General features: G+C 34.0%; 1 protein-coding gene across 1 annotated transcript; it reads left to right on the top strand.

The window, feature by feature from the left end:
* Positions 1 to 8796: 8796 nt before the first annotated feature.
* On the top strand, positions 8797 to 10927 carry LOC132545528 (GS homeobox 1-like). The gene is made up of 2 exons (XM_060209212.1): positions 8797 to 9262; positions 10527 to 10927. The coding sequence occupies exons 1-2, from the start codon at positions 8797 to 8799 to the stop codon at positions 10925 to 10927; spliced, it is 867 nt and encodes a 288-aa protein (XP_060065195.1).
* Positions 10928 to 12153: the final 1226 nt, after the last annotated feature.

The following is a 12153-nucleotide window of genomic DNA, read 5'->3' as shown; positions in this document are numbered from 1 at the left end:
AATGTTTTAAAGTATTTTTTTTTTTAAAATTTTAAACTCTCATCGAGTAAAATTTACAAATCTGACCTGATTTATTCGTCGCGTGGTCAGCGTAATGAGATCGGCTGCCACCACATATTGGATGGAGAGGTGTGACATTCAAAACAATATGTCTTGAAATTTAAAACTAAAATACTCCTGTGTGTACTTTTATGTGATATCAACTGTCCCAAACTGTCAAAATCCGCGCTACAACGTGTGTTTGTTCCCGTCCGATTGTTAGCATATCCATTTAACGCTGAATGACGCGCATCACTCAGGAAATTTTATATTCACCGTTTGTGGTTTTTAACAAAGTATTAGATTATATTGCTGGCAAATTCTGTGACCAAACGGTGACCAAAATTGGAAACAAAATACGGAATGTTCAAGATAAGATCTACATTTGTAGCATCTGCTGCCATTGTGTCATTGGTCGACGTTTATATCAGCGATCTGCTGGGGGCCCTACAATATGGCAGTCTATCCCCACATCGCTGTAGTGTAATAGTTCGGTGTCACAGTACACAGGAACATTTTGTAGTGAATTAATTTTCTGCATTAGTGTGTCAGTAATCTGTCTCATCTTTTGACTCCCATGGTGTCAGGTCAGAAGGGTCAGATGTTCTGTTTATCTAAATACAAATTGCCGGACATGTACAGTAAAGGGCATGTTCCGATTTTGTTGTTCCTCAGGTCAACCCCTCCAGCCAGGCCACCTCGAAGTCTTATGTAGGAGTACGGGAACTGCTGGTCAACATTGTCTACGGAAAGAATTGACCACTATCATATCGCGTGTCCGATCAGTGTCCAAAGATGACCCCTCATCAGTGCTATTCAATACTTTACATTTAATGGGTTAATTTGCAAACTGTATCTAGCTATTTCTAAAGAGTATTTTTCTGTGGAAAGCTGCAACAACACAGAAAATTGTTTTCAAAATATAAAGTGGTTATTTGAACAATACGACACGGCTTGGACACCGTAAAAACGATGTCCACACCACTGATAGGATGTCCAGAGTTTAAATGACCGCATAGTATGCATTATATCAAATGTTAGACTTTGTCTGCGGGGAATTTACGGCACAATTCCTATTACAGATGGTTGATGTATTAGAAAAAATCTTCGTTTCTTAATTTACAACATTATGCTCCCAACATACTACAAATATTTAAAATATTTTCGTGTAACACAATCAGAAAATATCATATTGATCACATAAATTATTATAAAAGTATTAGCTATTATACATAAACACAATAATTTCGTATTCTAAAGGTAACACTGAGCTGAATGGTCAGTGTATCATTGTCGTTAAATATCAAATAAGAATTTATTAAGACGATGTTTTAATGTAATAAACTGGTTTAAGATTCCACAATTTAACAAGGTGAGATGTATTTCTCGTACGTGATATTCTTTCAACCTTAATACAACATCTCTATAATCAGATGATAGTTTCGGCCAATCAGGATTCTTCTAAAGATTTGAATATTTTTCATATGACTTTTGATTAATATTTAATAGTGTCACTTTTTTCGCAATAAGTTATCATTTTAAGTTGTATCTATTTACATAATTACATAGAAAGTAAGTGTTTGGTACGCACAGTAGACATAGTTGAACATGCTAAGAATACTGATTTCCGAGTGCGTGTTCAATGTTTTAATTTGATTAATGGTTGAGAAGAATTACTCCCAAAGGAGATCATTTGATAAGTTGACTACCATGTGATATTTTCTTTCTTTTTCCTTCTCTCTATTTTTTTTTTTTTTTTTAATGCTTATTTTAATGAATTACCTGAAATTTATTAATAAGAATCTCGGGGCATGCTCTGCTTCAGAATTGTTTATGATAAAAACAAGATAAATATCGTATTTACCTCAATAGGATGTTTCCTAATGGAGCTTGTAAACAACTCCTGTGAGTCCAGTTATGTTATTGGCACTTGTATCGGACACCCGACAAGGGACTTGACTGGTCATACAAGCGTTTCATCTCCCTATGAACATCACTTCGCACGCAATGCTTTCACGCGACTTGCATTTGACTTTAAAATTAAAAACGACATGTCTAGTCTTTTAACATCTTAAATCACATCAGTGTGTCTGCATGCGCCATGGGCTATGAAAAGAGAAATAAAATTCAGCGTATTTTATTTAATCAAACATATTTCCTATTAAATTTGAAGATTATTTGGGATGACTTGGGTGCACGTGTAGTGTTACATGTACCGAACGGATACAGTTTGATGAATAATTAAACCTGATTTTAGGTCTAGGATATCTGGCAGGTTAAATGCAATTTGTCAATTACTGTTATCGACCTAAAAGAAAATGACATTATCTAAATGTAAAGTACAGGTCAGGATATTCTTCTTTAATTCTAAAGCACACGTACAAATCAGGACGGTTAAATTTCATATTAAAGATAAAACATCTGATTTGTCGATAAAAACCGCAGTGTGTATGTTTGTGGTTACTTTGTTTGATTCGCTAGATCTTATATATCTTTAACATCTTCTTAAGACGGGAAATAATTTTGCTGTATGGAAACCTGATCGGTTAAAAATTGTCAGTGATTAAAATATTAAAGTGCGTTGATTGATTAAATCATGCTTGATTCACTGTACAGTTACGTCAGGAAAGCAGACTCTTCGTTTGTCTCAGATCGTTCACCCACTGATGAATGAGATAGATTTGGATATGGATAATTGCTAATTAACACATGTAATTAACTTTTGTTTGTAATGATGTCATATTTAAGTTGATCATTTTTTCAATCACTTCTCAATATAGTAGATCATGATATACACTTTCGGGGCATTATGAAATAATTTGGATTATATCTTATATAAAAAGAAAATAGCATAAAAGATAAAAAGTCAAATAAATGCTAAATTAAATAATTTGCAGATGTGGCAGAATTCTGATCAGGAAAAATGTGAATAAACATTTCATATTAAGGATTTTTACAGAAAAATCCTGTTTTGAAATGTTTAACAGTATAGCTATATTCCCATTTAATACGGGTGGTCGGGTGGAGCCATGGCAACGCATTCGCCTTTCACCTAGTTCGATCACCGGAATGGACGTGAAAAGGTATGGGGTCACATCACGTGGGTTTTTACACGGTACTCCAGTTTCCTCTCACCGAAAGACCCTCACCCGCTTCCATCCGAGCGAACAGGAGTGATTAGTATAAGTTGTATCGCAATTGTTGTAAAATAAATTAAAGTTAATTTACCATATAGTATCACATTATTACAATTCCTTTGGGGAGAGACCCTATTTTATAAAGGTAATTCTATAAATATGTTATATAACTGAACAATTTCTTACCAGACGTTTTAACCAGATGAAATCAAAGGGAATACAAAATCATACAACATATTCGGATTTTTTTTCCATTAATGGATCTCGTAAATAAACTAGGAAAAAAATGTTGAAATTCAATAAATGTTTATAACCAAAACGAAAAAAAAATTCATTTCAAAAACTATCGTAGCAACAGAATTTGAAGAGCAGAAAATACAAGAATAGCATCCAACGAACAAAAGCTGTGGGCTTTAAATTCAAGTCTATTCAAATTCCTGTGATTTAAGGATGCAATTTATTATGCAAATCAGAGCCACATCAATCAGAACGTAACCGGGGTGCAATCTGGTCTGGTGTGACGGAGAAACACTGCACAACAAGGTGCACCACAGCAAATAGTTCCCTACATAGGACGTACAACAATTACACATTCAAGCTTAACTCTCTCAGGCCTGAAAAGACCGTGTTAAAATGCAAATTATTTATCATGGAAACCACTAATTGTATACTAATTACACATGTAATGAGATACATACGACCTTAACAGTGTTGGGATCAAATGTACACTGTATGGTATTCGGTATGCTTGATAATTCCATTCGGGCAAATTATATCATTTAAACATTTTTCGTCCTTTTTGTTTTAATATTCTTTCCCATTATCGTCGACTTTGGTGAATATTCCACTCACACACAAAACACTGCTGAGGAAGCGGCTAATACTTGTAATACGGAGATAATTACACGTCAAATGGCACCATTGTCACTCTCGTATTCAGTGTCAAGAGAAACGCTAACGTGAAAAAATTCAACACCAAGATAAGTTACTAACCATCCGTAGTACACATATACGCCGATAACATCCACAAAAATGTCTGTTTTTATCATTCCTCTCAAATTGGACCGAGAGATGACATCACTTACGGTAGGAAATTTATAAAGCATAGATCTGATGTTCATATCCACTGTATGTCAAAAAACAAAAACAAAAAAAACCGAGGCTATCATTGGGGAGACCTAGAAGGACATTAAAGTTGTATAATCACTCTACTTTATCATTTGACTCCGTCTCATCCTAGAATTTTAATATTTTCAACATCAGATGTTCAGGAAGAAAAATATTATACCTTATGTAACATAATGTACTGTGTACTTTTACGGATGATTCTCCTGAAATCAATTACTAAATTGGTCTATCTATGATATAGGTACACTGTGTGTGACTTTAACGTAATTGTAGACAGTGCTGGCGACAGCAAACAGTTTGCACTGTAGGTTGTGTACTCTAAATATGGTGTCATTTCAACTAAACAAACGATATTGAATAATCCAAAGGATTGTACAAAAGATATTAAAGGAATCACGCTGTTCAATGGAAAAGTAGAATTAGGTACAGTAGAGGCAATAGTGAATTATTCTACATTATACAGCTGTTTCGTCCTTCTGGGACTCGTCATCATGTGATGTTGGGGCTGTAACTTGTAAAGAAACACGCCGATTACATATTAATTTAACATAAGTAAACAGTGAAATAAAGATTTTCGAGTTTGATTATTTTTTGATAATGTCTAAAATGTATATCCTGGCAATGATAACAATATTGTTTATGTAAATGCGTCGTAATATCACTGACATGCGATAACTCTTTAAAATCACGTGACAGTTTACCGTGACGAAATACATACCTGTAAAACAGACACCGTGGATTAGCACGGGGCTGGTTATAAAATACTGTAATCAGATAGTGATGGTGTGCCTTACATCCCGGTGTCTCCACGATTTCTACTGATCTAGACTCAAACTAGGACAAAGTTGATTCGAAATGTACAAAAGATATGTAGGTATATTAGTTCTAATTCACAAGAGGGTCCAACCAAGTAATATGACAGGATGAATAGTAGATGTATTTCTATACTATTATATTTACTGAACAATATGTTCACGGATATCTATATTTAGTATGTTTGTTTTGTGGTATTGATGAACTACAGTATCTCCGTCGTTTTATCTCCCTCTCGATTTAAGAACGATCGAATGAAAATTAATGTTAATGAAACATAGTTTGAATTATCCTTAGGAACGGTGTTTGCAATAAAATTGACAATTTTGTTTGACATTTCACAATTGTTATTGACGAAATTCTCCAAAGCACGACTATACGTTTTAAGAATTTGTTCTCAAATATTGTTCACATACTGCGATTTTCACAAACGTCAAAAACCCCTTTATCGTTACAAGTTTCATGTTCAAATAAATCTTTGTTTTATGGTCACGTGTGACCAGTCGGCATTTACTGGTATGAGAATGAGAACCCTGTGTGCGCCTAATGAACAAACCTTGCATATAATTATATTTATTTTGCTTATGTCAATAACTTTTTTCTTTACGATGAATGTAAATCACATCTAAAATGTTAACGGCTTCATAAGAGAACACTATTTATCCTGTTACAAAATACGTAAAATTTGATTGTGAGTGCAGATACGGTTTCAAATTAATTAATTGATAAATTCACAATAAAAAAATGTTGTAATGTTATTTCACGATAAAAATGTTATATCGGTTTTTTTATTTTGTTTATTCATTCATCCTTCCCCATCTCTCTATCCCCTGATTACAGGTACGGTGAGATCATTATAACATTTAAAGTTGTCCGTCACTTACACCTGTATGTTTTATTTTCGTAATCATCTGTGCATAACATTTAATGTAGATCAATTTTAATACCAAACACAAAGACGTTTTTAAATAGGATGATTTATTTATCAACAATATTATATTTGCTAACATTATGTGGATAACAGGCGATAAGATATAGATAGGAAATGAAACCAATCACGTGAGTTTCTGTCGGCAGGAGGATGTCAGAATAAAACTTACAAAATATACATAGAACTCTGTAACAGAGATAGATCTTATACCCCACCAATGAATCACCTGACAATGAAAAATTAATGTCGAAGCCTTACACTTTCAAAGAAGAAGTTCATTAGAAGGAAATTAAATCCCATTCTTTACAGACAGAACAACTCATCTTTAATGTTCTGAAGGGTCGGCCGAACCCATTAAGCTACAACTTGGTGAATACAGGCAGTGATTGAGACCGGCTTCTTACAGTAAGTGTTACCGATATCAAACATCCATCATGCTTGGGTTTAAACATTATTGTGACTTCACAAACGGTGAGATGATGGTGAGTTTGTTTTAATGACTTTTGTTACATTTTCTACGTTACAGGTTACTTTTGACTTTTCTACGACTTCTAATAGTTCCCAGTGTATGGTCCCCACAGGTCTGTTTACGTAAATACAAAATTAATCCCCCACCATCTTTGAAATTAACACGGGTAGCGACGTTCGGAAATCGTATGTGGCACGCGTTCGGTATCTCCTATCCCCGCTAATACCATTGAAGAAGTACAAGTTCGACACTTAAATCTTGACTTAATTACCACTTAACGAGTGGGATTTATGCATCTTGCGATATGACACAAAAACGCGTCTAGAATCCATATCAGCAGAATCTATCAAAATGTCGTTAAAATTGACTTGACCCATGGTCAAGTAATGTCAATTGATATGAACTGGACTAATGGTCACGGACAACAATGGTCAGTTTAAAATCACTATGAGGTGACAACAGTTCAATTCCTCACCAGTAGTGTGTCGGATTCGTATTACATATTTACAGTATTGTTATAACCCCCCATATGACAAAGGCGATTAAAACACTAGAACTCCGCGTGCTGCTTACAGGGCTTTTTGTACGCGTGGTAATAGATGATATCTAGTATCCATTTTATACATTTCTGTGTCCCGATTTTAAAAAAATGTACAAAAATAAACAATGATTCCCAAATCGAAGCCAGTATTTTTTCTGATCCTGGTAAACGATTTCCGACTGATGCCTTCGCTAAACTTTATTCGTGATTTTCACATATTTTTGGTGTCACGTCGGGATGTTTACTTGTGTTTGGAATGTATATTGTTGTATTGTAAAATAAAGTAAACTAGATATCATGATTAAATTGTTCTAAAAATGACGTCCGGAAAGGGGAAATTGCATATTCTATATAGGGTTTAAGAGTGATATCTAAGTATGTCGGTACATGGTACCTTACAATCTGATTTCTTTAATATTTACATGTATAAAAATGTTCATATTGATATATTCATTGTTTCATTTAAACAATTAACTCTATGTGAAGAATTTCAATATACCAATGTCCAATAAAGCAAAGTGAAATTCTAAACACTTCATTCGTATTTTTCAACAAAATTGCTGTACTTTTTTTCTACAAAACGTCAAGATGTAACTTTTCCACGCCTCTTTAACTGGCCGTGATTAAAGCGACACCGTCATCTGTAAATAATCAGTTTTCAAACATCTTCAGCTAGCTGAGTTTAATGTAGATTTGTTGTCGCGTGGCACATTCTGTTGACAGGTAATTGATGGTAGCTGTTCAGATTCACTAGTTCATGCAATCTTATTCTGTATATTTAAATCATATCATCTTGTCCTCGGGGTTGCCTCTACAGCTATTAACTCTGTCTACTTGACACCTCCAAGTGCTCCTTAAACTAGCTCATGGCATACCAGTGGGTTTTTTTATCTAACGGTTCCCTTCGTAGTTTATTTCTGTTTTCGAAATAACAATGGATGAATACAATTGATTTCCGATAATACCAAGTACATGAGGCGATATTTTAGTAGGTAATTGAAGACACGCTGGATCCATTTATAACTTGATGACAAGCTCATATTATTGAATTAATCACTTAAAGTTTATCATACAATTTGTCATAAAAATAAAACGGCTGGTTTTTATTGCACGTTTCTTTATTCAGAACATGTTTCATGAATGACTTAACTTGTCAAACGAAACAAATTGTTTGGTCGATGGCAAGTACTTGTCCAGCCTCGTCAATCTTACCGTATTTTCTTTAACGTCCTAAATTGTCCCAGCATTTTCTTTAAAAAATATCATAGACACGTGCCAAGCACGTGGCACGCTGCCCGTGGAAGTCCAGCCGTAAAAATACACAACAAAACTGGTAGTGACAAGTCTTGTTTGTACTCGTGACCAAAGAAACGAAAATCAACCGTATATAAAATAGTCATCAGCACTAAACATCATGAATACTGATTAACAAGCTATCGAGATTATGTCTAGCGTAAAATGAATATTTAACAAGTATTAGAGAAGTATTTTGCGTATGAAAAGAGTTGTATAGAGTCGAGCCGCCGATTGATCGAGGCGGGTACAAACGCTGGATCATTGACCACGTGAGAACAAAAGCGTGCTCAGACTGGGGTATAAATGTCTTCAAGCCAATGAAGGCTTCCTTACTTTGGAGACCTTAACTCGGAAGTACGGTACCCGTTTACATCAGTTACATGCTTCGTCGAGTACTTAAATGGGTATGTGATAAATTGATGGGACTGATTACAGAGTGAAAATGTCTCGGTCGTTCTACGTTGATTCTCTTATTGTGAAGAAGCCAGCGGTAACTTCACCTCTTTCTGTAAGTGAATCGATTGTGACGTCACATGCCTCGAACTTACATATGTCCAGTGGACTCCACGCAGTCCACCACCGTCATACTTCACATCATCAATTGCATCACCAAGCTGACCACGCCTTAACGTGTTACCCTCGCCACCCCGCGGACATTCTCAGCTACTGTTGTCCTCTCTGTGTCCACACCCCTACGTCCCTGATAGCCGAGGGAAGTGCTACCCCTCATTCTAAACATGACATTGTAACCAGTCCAAGTGGACACACCCTACACCCAGGAGGCTACAGTCTCTCCAGATATCACCACCAGCCTTTCCAGGTGAAACAGCAGCAGCCGTCCTCTCCTCTGAGGAGTCCTGTTCAACCACAGACGGAAACTCTTAAAAGAAATAGATTATCAAGTATAGGTAAGAATTTCTTATATTATTATATCTTCAGTTGCTTAATCTTGAAGATTTCTTACTAATTGTATGTCTTATAATAGGTGATAATTTGTTTCATTTTTATCTCTATCTGAATAAAAACTTTAAATCTTCTTGAAATTAAGTATTTCAAGAAATCAAGTCAAATTACATAATGATGTTTTCAACATTAAAAGTTGATATTAATTAAATTGATAAATTTTATATTCTATTAATCTATTATCATGAAATTACGCTGAGACAGAGAATAAATGTGGTTAATCAGATTTTTTTTTTAAATGTATTAAAATATGTTTGATTGATCCCACCTAATTAATTCAAAGTTTAAATTGATTAATCATCAGTTTGAAGTTTTTATTTGATAAAAATGTTAATTCTTTTAATGATAAAATGTTTCATTCATTATAAGAATTCCGTGCTATAGATGTAACTGGTACAAGATATTTAAGTAAGCTTCCAAACTTTCATTATAATAATAATATATTGGTATTATACTTGTGCTGCATGCAGTTAATTTGTATTCTCAGCAGGAATTTTCTGTTCATGAATCCAGAAAACTTTTTCAAAACAGAAACAATTATATAGTAATAACTTTATAACGTAAATTTGCAAAGTGAAATATTGTCAAAATACAAATTCTTTATTTGTTAAACAACGTTTCTTGATGAGTTTCTAAAAATAAAATTTGAATATTTAAATTGATAATTGGGAGCGTATTTCATATTTTTAGCACGCATAATAAGACAATGAAAGAAATATCATTATTTCTGAAACAAAAAAAAATGAATTTCTGTTTTAAAAAGTATATTACAATTTACAGATTAACTACCTTAAGCTCAGATCAGTCATGTGTGAAATTATATACCATTATTTATATCTGTATAGATTTGTATAATTACATAATTTCAATAACTTATAAAAATAAGGAACCACATGACGAGTCACTGAAATAGATAATATATATGTACTATCACATCATCACACGTCTGGTCACTACTGACATGTCGTAATGTGTTTTGAATAATCCTGAAAGCTATTTGTGTTAAAATAACCACGATAAATAGCTGCATGCTGAATATATCTGTTAAAGATTTTAAAAGCATTACCGTCGAGAAAATCATTCAAAAAATTTAGTTAAACCGCATTCATATATATTAAACAAAGTAAGTGAATGGATTATCATGACTATTTGTTTTCTTCTTTCGTATACGATTTGTGGCTCATTATTCTAAACCTTTGTCTTTTACAGGCGTAACGAGCTCCACGGAGGACCTCAACAGTAGCAGTAAAAGGATCCGGACAGCTTTCACCAGTACACAACTTCTAGAACTGGAAAGAGAGTTCTCCTCAAGCATGTACTTGTCCCGACTCCGTCGTATCGAGATCGCCACATACCTCAATCTATCAGAGAAACAGGTGAAAATTTGGTTTCAAAACCGCCGTGTAAAATACAAAAAAGAGGGCGTACCAGATGCACGCGAATCCTGCCGATGTTTGCGCACATGTACACAAAGAAACGATAGGCGGCGAACTTCCGACAAATACGATTGTACCGAGGATTCGGAATTTATCGACAGTCCGGAAGATTGTAAGAAATTAGACACGCCATTGATAACAGACCAAAGTGATGGAGACTATGAGATTGAATGACATTCCGCTAGACAGTGTGCTCAAGGGGAGTGCCTAACGACAAAAAGTGCAATTCCTTTCTACGTGCAATATTATCTCCGTGAACTCTTTTTAAAAGTGCCTTGATTGACATTAAATTGACTTTTATTATATTTATTTATTGACTTATTTTGAATGAAATGTTTGATGTACATTTATTTTGATAGAGCTTTTTAAATTGAACAAAATACAATCTATCAAATAGATCCATTGCTTTATTTCTTTATGTGAAAGATGAACGGTTGAACAAATATCCTGAATGATAAAGTAATTCTGGGACGTGGATGAGACGGTGCACTGTCTGGGGCTACAGAGGAAAATATTCATGCATAGATGCATTGACAACATATGTATGTATCATTTATACAAATTGTAAAAAAAAAAAAAAAAGAATCCGACAAACTACAATTTTGGTAATAAATATGACACTGAACTAAAATTGATCAGGACTGCACGACATAATTCATTTATCCAATATACCGAAAACAATACACATAGCTTATAATTAAACGGCTCTGTACTCCAAAATAATGTTAAAATATACACTATTCAATCTTACGACATCTTTATAATGTAAAATCTAAAAACGAAGTCGAAAATAATGAAATTGACGTCATTGTAAGCAATCGTAAGATAATGGTATTAGTATATATATGATGTGCATGTATGTATTGTAAGGTTAAAGGTTGTTTGTTTCAGAATTGTCCATGATTAAAGCTTAAATTTGACAAAAACATTGAAGAATAGGTGTATCTGTAATTCCCTACGACTGAAAAGATTGCACAAAAGACACTCAAAGTGAATAGCACCTTTTATCACAAATTTAAAAAAGATACAGTGGAGCCAAACAAAGAAATAAACTACATCATACAGCTGTGTTGTCCTTCTAGGACTCGTCACTGGTGATGAAGTTTAAAAAATACAAAGTAAATACCATCAAAATAACAAAAATTTCTTTCTGATTCAGATTCGTTGAAATTATGACTAAATATGGAATAAAAATTTGCACGGAGACCGGTGACAACGTACAGACTGATTATATCAAAAAGCACACATATAACATTTAGTTGTATAGAACATACACACAAAATAAAACAACATGGAATATGAAATTGGGACAAATAACAACAGAAAGGAGAAAAGAAACGAAAATTTATGAGTCGGAAATTAACCTTATTAAAAAGCAGTGCTTCAGAATTTATTATGTT

Source organism: Ylistrum balloti, unplaced genomic scaffold (genome assembly GCF_031769215.1).
Source record: "Ylistrum balloti isolate Yb309-2 unplaced genomic scaffold, AGI_CSIRO_Ybal_v1 Utg369850, whole genome shotgun sequence".
Lineage (NCBI taxonomy): Eukaryota > Metazoa > Mollusca > Bivalvia > Pectinida > Pectinidae > Ylistrum > Ylistrum balloti.
The sequence above is the reverse complement of the archived record's forward strand: the minus strand, read 5'-3'. Positions and strand labels throughout refer to the sequence as shown.